The 13,599-nt window shown below is 46.6% G+C and overlaps 1 protein-coding gene across 1 annotated transcript in view; it reads left to right on the forward strand.

Moving 5' to 3' along the window:
- Nucleotides 1-2,413: 2,413 nt before the first annotated feature.
- Nucleotides 2,414-13,599, forward strand: part of LOC122130713 (malonyl-CoA decarboxylase, mitochondrial-like) — an 11,766-nt gene continuing 580 nt past the window's right edge. The window contains 5 exon segments of the mRNA XM_042705435.1: nt 2,414-3,039; nt 7,211-7,323; nt 7,766-7,922; nt 8,906-9,058; nt 13,588-13,599. The exon segment at nt 13,588-13,599 is cut by the window's right edge and continues 167 nt beyond it. Coding sequence (XP_042561369.1) covers nt 2,494-3,039; nt 7,211-7,323; nt 7,766-7,922; nt 8,906-9,058; nt 13,588-13,599 — 981 coding nt within the window. The 5' untranslated portion in view covers nt 2,414-2,493.

Raw genomic sequence — 13,599 nt, forward strand, 5'->3', positions numbered from 1 at the left:
GAGAGGATATGAGAGGTTGGGAGAGCAATGCCACGTTAAGAGAAAGAAACTGCGGGAGCAGTAGGCTATATAAAGGTGCACAATGCCATCAGGAAAAGCGATCCATCGACAAATGAGAGATAGTTTTCCTTTTTATGATGACCTGGATAGCCTGTTTACAAACCAATCAATGGCAAGTACAGGGAGACGCAGCCCACATAGGACATGACGACAAGAGGTAGGTATGTCATGCAAAGTTCTTTAGTGAGCTCACAGAATTGCAATGTGAAACCAAAACTAACCAGATCAAATGAATGCAGTAACACAAAAACATGAACCTTGGTTAAACTTTCAGGTGTGGAAACACCCTCAGTCTAGTAAACTCTCACCCTTCCCCCGCCCCTTGACCACTTCTTAGCATTTTGGAAAATGATGCAGTGGGTGGAGCTGGGGGTGAACTTACACTTTACTTTCCCTTTGATGTTTTCCAGTCCTATATGACCGATAAGGCATACAGGCCCGTTGCCCTCGGAGTGAAGCCCTAAATGCATCGTCCACTCTGATGGCGTATCAGGCTGAGCTCTAGGATGACGTGCATTGGCTGGAATCCCGGAGTGTAAGCGGTGGGATGAGATGTGCATGGTAAATGACCTTTGGCTCCGCCTAAACCGCTGTGCTGTCCAAGCCTTGGAGAGACCAATGAGCAACATGGTCACGCAGGAGAGAGCGTGCTGGCTCAACTTATCTAGCATCTCACACAGTAAAAAAGTCCAGCCGCTGAAGGCTGCAGTGGATCCAAGAGGCTTGTTCGGCCCTCCAATGGCCACTATACGATGTTGCTGTGAGGAAAAGAAGAAGGAAGGTGAGGCTCTGCGAACCTGTTTACCCAGGAAGATGCAGCAACCCCTTCCCCTGACACCTTGCCTATGCTTTGCATGGGGTGGTAGGACACCCACCACCCAGCTACAGGATTCCAAAGCGACTCATGGCACAAACCAGACTTTCAGTACAACCCAAGTCTGAGAGCGGGGGTGCGTGGGCCAGCAAACCAGCTGCACCAGTAGACAAAGCAGGTAAAAAAGGCAGCACCATCTAGCACCCGCCTGAGCAAGAGGGCCAAGTGGCCATATTAAGATTACATACTGTAGGATATTTCTCTATGACTAGATGAACATGGATTAATGTATCAGTATGAAAGGCCTCATTTAAAGCACATATAAGGAGAAGTGAAAAGGCAGAGCAGCTGGAGAGAACTGTGTACAGCCGTTAAAGTGATTAATTGATCTCCAGTAACATTCCAGGGGCCCACCAGGAGCCCCAAGTTAAATGGCCCACACCGAGGGGTTAAACCCACAGGAAGTACACTAAGGAATTATATAACATTAGATAGATAATTCTGATTGGCCTTGGCAAACAGCCATACAGAAAGAACCACATGAAGATAGAGGCCTTTAAAAAGGCCTGCAGGGCGTTCACACAGTGAGATGATCCATGGGCATCCCCTTATTGTAGCTTATTGATTACAATAAAACTTCCAGATTTCTACATCCAGTCTCCGGTCTTCTGGTAGCACCGAATTGGCCTCAGAAACATTGGTTAATGGAGATAACCCAAATGCGTCACACACAACGTTCAATGACATTCCGCCACTTGGGCATTGTATTATAAAGGGGGGTGGCCCATCCCGGACATCAGACATGGCCAGCCAATGGGCTGGTGTAGTGGAAGAGTGCTTCTGAGGGGGGAAGGCGTACTCATAGTGAGATACTAAATGGATGCTTGAAACCTATATTTACCCTTCCTAAGGTTACTGCAAAGGATCCCTACAGAGGTAGACCTGTGTCTGTGTATCTAAATAACTGCAAAGAAACTGTAGAAAATTACTGTTTGACTGTTTCTACAGTTTCTGTAGTTTTAAGTTTCAGTTTCTGTAGAAAATGACTGTAGTAGAAACAGACACTTATAATTACATTATGAGCCTGCCAATGGCCAAGTATTAATGTGTAGGGGTTGGATACATATGCAAGCAGAATATTTTAGTTTTTAATGTATTTATTTTCACAATGACAATATTGATTGGGAAAATAGTAATATATGTAAGTATCTTTTGTAAAACAAAAAATTGTCATTACTTTCGGGGGGTTGAATACTTCTGCAAGCCACTGTATGTGTGTGAAATGTCAACTCTGAGTCATGGGACATTATCGTGTATCAGCAAACTGAGGCAAAGGTCAAATAGTAGTACCAATCCTAGAATAGTTATGGGGGCAAATGTATAGACTTTGATACAGTCTTAAGAGTATATTATTAGTCTTCTATGTACTGTTGTCTTTGTAACTACTGAGTTATTTTCCTAAAGACTTAAAGTATAAATCAGATTGTTATAATTCAAGCAGCTACATTAAGCTGCTGCCACTTTAAGGATGTACCGGAAACCAATACTCGTGTTACAGTGTGCAGCACACGCAAGTGACAGATTTATTTTTGTGAAGAAGTAGACTTTCGAAGTGTGCGATGATAGCCCTATATTTAGTGAGACCATTTCGCAGCTGTGGCAGGGTCTGGCGACATTCAACCTTAGCTTGTAAATTCGCATTTTGGAATTGTCAAACATCGCGTTTATGCTTTTCCACCACAACCAACGGTCCTGTCAGAAAAATGGACGAAATACTGCGAAAGACTGTTGCACCTTTACCCTCATATGAGACCAGAGACAAGTCCCCACCGCCCCCGGAGTCACATTCTGTGGAATTTATGAATTTCTACGAAAGTTTAGAGAAGGAAGAGAGAGTAGTGTTTTTGGAAAGACTGTCACAAGAACATGGAGTGGACCACAAAGAGGTTTCAGAGTTAGCAGGGAAACTGCTCGAATCGCAGCTAAGGGACGTAGCAACTATACTGCAAGTAGAAGACCGGTTACGGTACAGTCTGACGCCACGGTACCGACAGTTACTAAGTCACATAAGTAGGGTCGGGGATGGGGTGAAGTTTTTAGTCGACCTCCGAGCGGATGTGATCGAAATGTTCTCATCTAAAGCTAGCGACAGTCCACATTTGAGGGTAAATAGTGTTATCTTTATTTTTGTACGGTGGCCCTTGAAAGTCATACTTGATGGCTTTCGCGTTTCGTAATTAGGATGTAAACCGACACTGGAAAATATTTTAATCTGTTTATCTCGACCTGCTTCAAAATCTGTCTGCAGTTCTCCTGACTCAAATAGACACAGGAAACCTTTGACCCACTTCTGATGTGTGACCTCACAAAACACTATGTCAAACACATATGTCACTAGTGCATTTATACTTTCATTTGATAAACAGTAGGTCTGGTTTATGTCTGTAGGTTTATGTATCTTACTTGCATGTATGTTATATAAATTAATTTATGTTCATTTTCCTCTGCTTATTGCATTGTGAACTGGCACATTGATAAGGCCACATTCATTGAGGGTGTTTTAAAACCATGTAAGCCTAGGTCTTTGCAGAGTTGGTCTTCTGCACTCCCATGTGCCAGGTTGTCATTATGTGTAACATTCACTGCTGACTGTGTTAGTGTTTGTTAAAAGGCAACCATTTATTTAGGCCACATAGCTTCGGAGCACTGCCGAAGTTCTGTGCCTCCCCTGGTTGTGCTATTTGAGAGCATTGAAGTGCTAGAGTGGCAGGGGCATGGTGTAGGTATTGCTTTAGTCTGACAATCTAATTGGTCTTCAATTAAGAAGTGCTTGCTCAGCGACATGTATTTCCCCCCGGTTCTTCCCCTGCAGTTATTATTTGGCCTCTTTATGGATTCGTAGCGACATGGCAGAGGAATCTATTAGTTTACATCCTGCAGCTCCAGCGCTTTTCCCCCGTATAATATCTTCTCCCATCCTCCTCGGAGAAAACATATTTGGGCACCTGTCGCCTCTCGCCCTCTCAGACGCAGCGTCTCGTCAGTACAGAGTGCCCGGGGAATTGCATTTCTATTTGCTTTATTGAGTTTGGTATGAGTGTATAGATTGCATTTCGCATATTCGATTTTGCCATAATTAGGTATGGTTTAAAATGGTGTCAGGGGCGATGCAATGAGGATGTCTGTTTTGCAGAACATGGAGCAACTCACCTACAGTAGTCCTCACGATATTGAAAGACTAGAGTAACTATGTTTTGAGACATTCAGAACAAATTGACCATTTACTGTTAGTCTTTAAGCAGTGGAGTCTGTCAGGCTTTAGTCTTTAAAAAGAAAAATGTTGTTTTTGATAAGCTGTCTGAAGAGCTTTTTTGTGTGTGTGTGCGTGCGTGCATATGCCACAGGCATGAATTTGTGTGTGTGTGTGTGTGCACCTTGAATCAGGCCTACATCTTGTAGTGAAAGGGAGAGCCTGTCAGTCTCCACTCAACCATCATATTGATCCTTCAGTTTGTGGATCGATTTGCCTCCTTTCCTTTTCTTCGCTCTCCTGCACTTTTTTCATCATTTCACATCATCCTGCTGTGGTGGATCTGAGAGGATGGTTAAGCTCTTTAACACATCAACCGAGTCTTTGGTCTGAAAATCCTCTTGTCTCTCAAGACATGTGCTTCAGAGTGTTCTCGGATGAAACCCACGGCAGTTCAGACTTTTTCCACTTACCGTCAGTGTTTTAACGAATCAAGTTTAAGCGGTAGGTGAGTAGGCATCGTGGTCACCATGGCGCCGGCCATTTAGAGCCTGAGGTTTGCTAGTGTAAGGGAGTTTTAATTAAGCCGTATTGGGCCTTTTCTCCAAGTGATGCATTGTTGTACAAGGTAGCAGGATAGATTCCTAGAAACCTTTCTGAGTGAAAAATGTACTTTCCTGAAATGCATTCTCAGAAGAAAAAAAATATTGAATATTTTTCCATAATGTTTTAAAGCCTTTTCACCTCCTACCCATACTCTTGGCCCAAAGGGGTGGTGTGAGACACTTTAATCTTACAACCCTTTGATTCTTTCACCAACCTCAGCCCCCTACCTCTCACGCACGGTGCCAGCATCTCAAAAGCTTCTGATCAGCCGTGAGAGCTTAGAGATGGCGACCACGACGACAGCGTCCGCTCTGGTTTCGAGGTCCCGCTCCGCTGCTACGTGTCTGAGAGGCGAGAGAGCGAGGCGCCACTGGCCGGGGGCGAAGGGAAGCGGCGGCTAGCTAGCTGGGCATTTTTTTATGTGTGGGCACCTCGCGTTATCTGGCAGAGGGGCTCTGCTCACCCTGTTAGCCGGGGCCCTCCAGTGTTTGCCCGCCCTCGCCATCGTCAGGCCTTCCTGTTGATTTATCTGCTGCGATTCATTATTCACCACCTCCTCTGCACACCAGTGCACACAGAGATTCATGTTCTTCTGTTCCTGGCAGTTTCATCATACACACACACACACATACATTCACACACACATACATTCACACACACACATGTGCACACACACACACACACACACACACACATACAAAGTCTCATACTCACACAGAGACGCACACACATGGACTCAAACACACACACACACACACACACACACACACACACACACACACACACACACACACACAGACTTAAACACTCACACAGACACTAGACTCACACACACACACACACACACACACACTCACATAGATTCATGCATACACTCACATACACTCTAACGGACTCAACATTTTAAAACAAATTTGAAAGCGGAGCATTTTTCTGGATATTATTTTCCCTCCCCATCCGCCCCAGGCTGATAGTACTTTACGTCTGTAGTCTGTACCATCCCGGCAAGAAATTCAGCCGTATAAGCAAACAGCGGGGGGGGGGGGGGGGGACGCGAAATATTGTGCACGGGCGCAGAATTTTTAAGTGCTGTCAGTTGCCCTGAAGTTTAACATGAGGCATGGGATCCGGTCGTACCAATGCATCAGCGTTACATTAGGTGAATTACATTGGATTAATCGGTTCCAACGGTGGGGAAATGATTTATGGCCCAAACTCGCAGGTACACTGTGTTATTGAGGGGGGCCTGTCAGTGCTGTGGCCCACGCCAGTGCTGCCTGTCAGAAGGCAGGGGAACCAGCAGACCTTGGGCTGGGCCCGGAGCCAGCCATGGGGGGGGGGTTGGACTGAACCCCTGTGTGTGAGTACATCAGATCCGATTGGGTCAGGAAATCTGATTTAGCAGTTAGACAAAAAAGGGAAGGGAGTACTAGAATGAACATCTTGTGAGTGTGATTGTGTGGTGTGTATATGTGTTTATGTGTTTGTGTTTATATGTCAAGCTTCTGATAAGAGCAGTGCAGTGCAGTGCAGTGCAGTGCAGTCCAGTCCAGTCCAGTCCAGTCCAGTCCAGTCCAGTCCAGTCCAGTCCAGTCCAGTCCAGTCCAGTGCAGTGCAGTCCAGTGCCTTGTTGAAATGGCAGCCTGCATATTGCTGTGGCCCAGAGCCTTCAGGTGGAGATAGAGGCCTGACCACAGCACAGATGGAATCCGCCTGCAAACAAACACATACATACACACGCATGCGTGCTCACACACCGAAACAAAAGCACACACACACACGCATGCATGCTCACACACCGGGACAAAAGCACACACACACACACACATACACACACACATGCGTGCTCACAAGCCGGGACAAAAGCACAAACACACACACACACCGGGACAAAAACACAAACACACACACATGCACACAGGATAGCAGGTGCTTACCTGTACTACAGAGGACAGACATAATTGCAGAAATAGCATAGCAGAAAGAGGAACACACGCACAGACTCACACACACACACACACACTCAGAGGAGCAGAACCACACACCTGCACCCAGAAATGCAGATAAATACCTCCACAGAACAGCAAGGAAGCCGAAAGCAATAAGAAGCTTAGAAGGCATTAAAACGCCACGCACAGATAGGACTCGAGAGCACAGTATTTGGTGGGAGAGTAAATAAATAAATAAATAAATAAAGCCTTGCGCAAACACTCACCTACGAATAATCCGTCCTCCTGAAGAGGTCTGTTTACCTTCCCGTAGTCCTGCTTTAAGTCTGAAATGATTAAATTTAGTGCCATATTCTCTAATAACATAAAAGCTAGGCTCATAGGCTCTCAGCAAATGGAAGTGTTCATCCTGTGCGGCTTTATTTGGCTTTCAGTCATTCCTTGGTCCTGCGTTTGTTTGTTGTTGCAGAAACATGACGTGTGTTGTTTGTTCTGTCCTGATGTGCTGTGTGTGGGTGTCGCCCCCTGCAGGACTTCAATGGAACGCTGAAAGGACTGCTGTCGGAGTGGTTCTCCGTCGGACTCCTGAGGCTGGAGAGAATCACCTGGCAGTCGCCGTGCGCGTTCCTGCAGAAGATCAGCCAGTAAGGGTCCCTGCAGCATACACACACACACACACACACCCACGTACACGTACACACACACACGTACACGTACACACACACACAGACACAGACAAACGTACACACACACACTCACACGCACACACTCACACTTCATAATTTGATGTATAATACATGTAGCATGTGCAAAAGTAGCAACTTCATGTGAGAGGTCACACATAATGTGAGAGGCAAACTTGCAACCTCGTGCACAGGAGCGAAATATTCTATCCAGGAAGCTCAAACCCATGGCTGCTAGTGTTATATTTCTAAAGGTGTCAGACTCCCTACGCTGTGCTGGCCTCTGTTACACAGTCTCACACTCTCAACCCAGATCTAGCTTGCATCCTAGCTTTCACCTATTCCATTACTAGACAACTGTGTGTGTGTGTGTGTGTGTGTGTGTGTGTGTTTTATGCTGAAGGTATGAGGCCGTGCATCCGGTGCGTAACTGGTCGGACATCAAGCGTAGGGTGGGGCCTTACCGCCGCTGCTACGCCTTCACGCACGCCTCCATGCCCGGAGAGCCTCTGGTTGTGCTGCACGTGGCCCTCACCGAGGATATCGCCAACAACATACAGGTATCCGCGCCACTCTTCCCTGCGCCACTCTCAGACACCCATCAGGCACCCATCAGTACCTCAAGCCTGGCAGCTTAGCTAGGTGTGCTTTGTCGGTTGTCCTTGCCAGTGTTTAGCATGCAATAGGTTAGCCAGCTACTAGTCTCATGTAGCCATATACTATATATTAACGTCAGTCAGGTAGGGAAATCCCATGTTGGTTGTGGCAGGTTACTCTGGGTTTGTCATGTAAACCCTGTATTTAGGATTTGACAGGTGTTGAGTTTGTTCATTGACCCAGAGACACTTTATTAGTTCTTCAGTGTATAATTGTAGGTGCTTTTCAGCTATCTAGCCACCTGGGTACATGTTATAGTGAACTCCTCATATACTCAAAATCCATCATACTTCAGAGTCAGAGTTTATCTGTGTGTTGTATATGCTTTAAACAGGCAAGTCAGACCATTCATTCGACTCCCTTTCCTTCATTTCTTTAACAAGAGCCTGTTGATACCTCCCGAATAAAACTGCATCCTGTCTTCTAAAACTGAAGGAGGCTTCTGTATTCACAGAGATCTCTCTTGACCTAGCAAGTCTACCCGACTTAGTGCTGAGAGAGTGGAACTGTTCTATATAAGACTACTTACATGTCTGACTTGCAGAATGCTGACCTCCAGAAAGCTAAATGCATATGCTGCTGGCTACAGTATCTGAGCCCTTTAGTGCTACTTAAAGAATAGATGGCTGGAGTGGCTTCTAGTATTGCAAAGACATGTAAGGACATGAAAAGAAATCCACATTGAGGGTTGTTCTTCTCTGTGTAGTATGTGACTGGCTGGGAGGAAGACACTTCAACTGGTTACATTTTCACTGCTCAGGCAAAGATGATTGCCTCTAGGTTAGGATTGTGTATGAACCCCACCTCCATGGCCAATCAATTGAACAAACGTCTTTATTCTCTCGTCTCCCTTCTCCTCCTCCTCCTCCTCATCCTCCTCCGTCAGACTATAGTGCGAGAGTTTGCTACTCTGGATGCAGAGGAGGATGCGAGTAAGATCAACGCGGCTATCTTCTACTCCATCTCCTCCACGCAGGCCGGCTTACAGGGCGTGGAGCTGGGCAACTACCTCATCAAGAGGGTCGTACGAGAACTACAGGTGAGGGGGCATGAAACACACACACACACACACACATGCTCCACCAACTCTATAAATCTATAGCTTCATACACACACATTCAATCTGTTTCTCTCTCTCTGTCTCTCTCTCTGACTGCCTGCTTTTGACTCTCCCTCTGCCTCACAGTCACCCACACAAACACAGAAACATTCTCTCCAGCCACGACAGCACTCTAAAGTGATGCTAAGAAACCTTGAGCAGTATGTGTGTGTTGTGTGTGTGTGTGTCTGTTGTGTGTGTGTGTGTGTGTGTGTGTGTGTGTGTGTGTGTGTGTGTGTGTGTGTGTGTGTGTTGAAACTGCCAGGAGCAAAAGAACATAAAAATGTGTGTGCAGTCGTGTACAGAGGTGGTGTGAGCCTAAGGGCCCAAAACTTCCACGGAGAAAAGAAACATAGTCGTCGCCCCCCCCCCCCCCTCACACACACACACACCTTCAGTGAAGTCCAGCAGAGTTGCTGCTGCTGCTGTGTGTGCGTGTGTGTGTGCATGTGTGCGTGTGTGTGTGTGTGTGTGCGCACCCTTGTCAGTGTCAGCTCCCCTTACGCACAGCCAACGCAGCAGCTCATCTGACGTTTCTGTGTGAAGGTTGGCGGCGGGGAAGACGACGGGTGCACACTCACACCCACACACACACACACACACACACACACGCACACTCACACTCACACCCACTCAGGCCAGGAGGTGGACAGCACTCCAGCGCTTCCTTCCCTCCTTCCTTCCTTTCTTCCTTCCACTCTTTCCCTCTCTCTCTTCTTCCTCTCTGTTTCTTGCTTCTTTCCTTTTTTTCCCCTGAGAGACTGCAGCAAGGCTGGCTTTCAAGCCAAGTCTGTCTTCACTGGCTTTTCCCCTCAGCCAGAGGAAAGGCTGCAAGGTCCTCTCTTGCCCTTATAGTTTTGCTGCATATCCAGGGGCCCCTGCTGGCCTGGTGAGCTAGTTAGCTGGTAGCATTTACCTTATGTGCACGCAGCCCTTCGTCTGAGTGTTGTGTAAATACGGCTTTCACACTGAGCTCAAGGCTGGCAGCACTGGATATATCCTGAGGAGGCGACGGATGGGCATCGCATCTGCCAAGCAAACGCCTCCTTTTTTTTTTCTTTAACATTTTTTAAAGAAATCATTGAGTGGGTTTCTTTTGGGTGTCTTCCTGATTTTTAGCATGTAAGCCTGGTGTTTACTCTTAATTATGGTGTGCTCTGTTAGCAACTGTTGCCACACCTGTTAATGTGTGCTTGTGTTCTATAGAGCACCCTCTGGACGTTTGTGTATGGCACACGCCTGTGTTGTCGTGGCGACAGAGGGGTGTGCATGTGACTAGTGTGTGTGCGTGTGCGTGTGTGTGATTTTGTGGGTGATGAAAAAAAAGGAATTGCAGGGAGGTATGTGGAGACCATAGAGAGAGAGAACAAATGAAGAAATTTCAGCTGTCACCCTCAATCTTATTGTGAGAGAAGAGCAAAGGGGTGTAATTGTGTGTGGGTGGGTGTGTGTGTGTGTGTGTGAGCGTGAGCAAGAGAGAGGAGGGGACACACAAAAATAAGCTGCTGTGTGTTGGAGAGCTGTGCTTCCACTTATTAAATGAAATCATAAAGGAATGAAATGAAGAAAAAAAAAAGACAACAAGAGCCACTCATCCGTGTGGGCTTAGAGGACCTGCTCCCTGATGGAGGAGCCTCGTGGAGCACACACAGAGAGGGCGCCTAATGGAGGCAAACCGCCATCAAGAGTTCTCACTACTGATTGGTGGACTCTCTCTCTCTCTCTCTCTTTCTCTTTCTCTCTCTCTCTTTCTCTAAGAGCCCTTTGAATCTGGGTTGATATGGTAGTGCTTCAAGGCATCCTTGATAAGAGGTACACCAGAGGAGGGGGGCCACTGTTGAGGGGGGCAGGGTTCTGGGGTGGGATAAGGGCGAGTCAGGCATCATCAGAGTACAGTGAAAGGGGTTTTCAGTGCACAAATAGTTCTATTAAAGTAATCTGTACTGCTTGTTTGCGTGTTTACCTACCTGCGTCAGAATATCTGCGGTCTGGCATCATGGTCGTACATGTAAGGGCTAATGTATACTCTGCCAGTCATTATTGAAAAATAAATTCTGAGAAGACCAACAGGAACAGGTCTTGTATCGTCTTGAGGGGATTTATTTTTTCGATAATGGCCGGCGGACTATATATTATACGCTTATTATACAGTTACTTGCCAAATCGGCAAAAGACATTACTCCAAAATATCTCCTTTTTCATGGCTTCCACTGAGAAAAAATAGTTCTTCATACAAATAGAACTGTTACGTTTCCGGTGTTTGCGCAGCAACGTATCACTTGCTGACTTCAAGTTACACTAAATTTCCGTTACGAAAAGTGAACAGACTACTTGCGGAATGATCTTAAAGATGTGAATTAGAACAAAACCCGTTGACAATGGCAGCGGCCATTATAAAGAAATGTCGGACCTTGGGGTGGCCCATTCAAATCAGTGGAACATTCTGAAGCATTCTGAAGAGCCGTGCTACGTATGTTGTCTATATATTTTTCCTCTTTTCTAGGTTGTTGTTTTTTCTAATTCTCATGTAAAGTAGTATTTATTGTTACACCATGCTTTTTTATTGCTCTTAGCTTGACTGTTCTCTCCCTTGTACGTCGCTTTGGACAAAAGCGTCTGCTAAATGACTAAATGTAAATGTAAATGTAAATAAGTGCCCACTGCATCACCTATTGCAGCATATTTGTATTGGTTAAACAAACTCTGTAACCAATCACAAATCATGTTTAGTCCCGTCCCTGGGATGGATGGTGTGATGCTGGAGGGCACAGTGGTCACAGAGTGTAAGTGGAGTCAGAAGAGTGTGAAGAGGAGGAAGAGTGTGTGTGTGTGTGTGTGTGTGTGTGTGTGTGTGTGTGTGTGTGCGCACTTGAGGGACGGGCGGAGCGAAGGAAAGGGTGAAGGTGACTCACTCTGGCACCAAGGGACCACGGCAGTGATGGATGGATCAGAGAAAAGAGGAGGAAGGGGAAAAAAGTTCACACAGTGATTTAAGAGGGAAGGAGGAGGGTCCGCTTGTCTTTCAGAATTAAACTCAAGGGGGCTTTTTGTCTCCTTCGTTTCTCTCTCTGCCCTCTTTCTCTCCTCCCTCTCCCTCTCCTCCTCCCTCTCTCTCTCTCTCTCTCTCTCCACCCTGCATGACTTGTACTAAGCCTGCTGACCAAGGCTTTACAGTAAATTGAACTGATGAATGAGAAGCCTCCTTCTGACACGGCTATCCTTAGATCCCTCCTCTCGCCCTATCTAACAGAGAAAAAGAGAGTGAAAAAGTCAAGTGAAAGAGAAAAAGAGAGAGAGAGAGAATGATGGAGTAGGGGGGCATGAAAAGCAGACTAAGCCCTTCAGCCCTTGCGACGGGGGGGGGGTGTGGGGTGCGGCCCTGACACGTCTGGTTTGTTCGAGGCCGAGGAGGCTTTCCTCTGAAGCCTGTCCAGAAGCGTCTCCCCTCACTCAGAACAAAGCAGCACGGACGGCCCCGCGTCCGCCATCAACCAGCGCTGATTAGAGGAACATGGGGCTCCAGAGGTGGGGAGAGCAGGGGGGATGAGAGTGGGCTGGGGTGGGCTGGGGTGGAGGGAGAATGTACTGTTTACAGACCAGAAAAAGAACAAAGAGGAAAAGAAGAGAGGGAGAGATGAGGGAGAGGGGGAGAGAAGGAGGAGAGGAAGAGATAGAGACGAGGGAGAGAAGGAAGAGATGGAGGAGAGGAAGAATGTACTGTTTACAGACCAAAAAAGAACAAAGGAGGAAAAGAAGAGGGAGCAGAGGGAGGAGAGGGGGTGACAAATGGAGAAAAAAAGAAAATGAGGAGAAGGGGAAGGGAGAAGAGAGGAAAGAATGCAGAGAAAAGGAGATGACAATGATGGGGTGGCGGGAGAATGTAGACTGGTACAGGCTGAAGAAATGAAAGGAGGAAGAGAGGAAGGAATGGAGGAGTGGAGAAGATGCCTCCGGAGTGAAAGCAGCAGAAAGAATAGAAGGAAAAGAATAGGGAAGCAGAAGAGGGGGGAAGAGTTTCTGTTTGTGGCACATACAGTATCTCTGAGCTTTCATGGCAGGAGGCTTCTGTGAAGTTTCTTTGTGCCGTTTCTCTGGGTTACTGCAGAAGTGGAGAAACACACACCCTTAGGGCACTAATGAGAGCTTAACCTACTGTTTACTCTGTGTGTGTGTGTGTAGTGTGTGTGTGTGTAGTGTGTGTGTAGTGTGTGTGTGTGTAGTATGTGTTGTGCATTTGCACCTGCTCTCACTTTTCTCACATTCCTTTTCAGCCTTCTCTTCTATTTGCCTCCCATTGCTCCCTCTGCTGTTATCTCCTCTGCCATTCATGACCTATTATATCAACCTGCCTAATTCTGCCTCTCTTCAGGTTCCTTCTAAAGCACATCCATTTTACAGTCTGGAGGCAACATTTTACATTTAACTAACACTAACCCCCCCTCACTTTCTCTCTCTTTTCCCCCCTTCAGAGTGAGTTCCCC

Source organism: Clupea harengus, unplaced genomic scaffold (genome assembly GCF_900700415.2).
Source record: "Clupea harengus unplaced genomic scaffold, Ch_v2.0.2, whole genome shotgun sequence".
Taxonomy (NCBI): Eukaryota; Metazoa; Chordata; class Actinopteri; order Clupeiformes; family Clupeidae; genus Clupea; species Clupea harengus.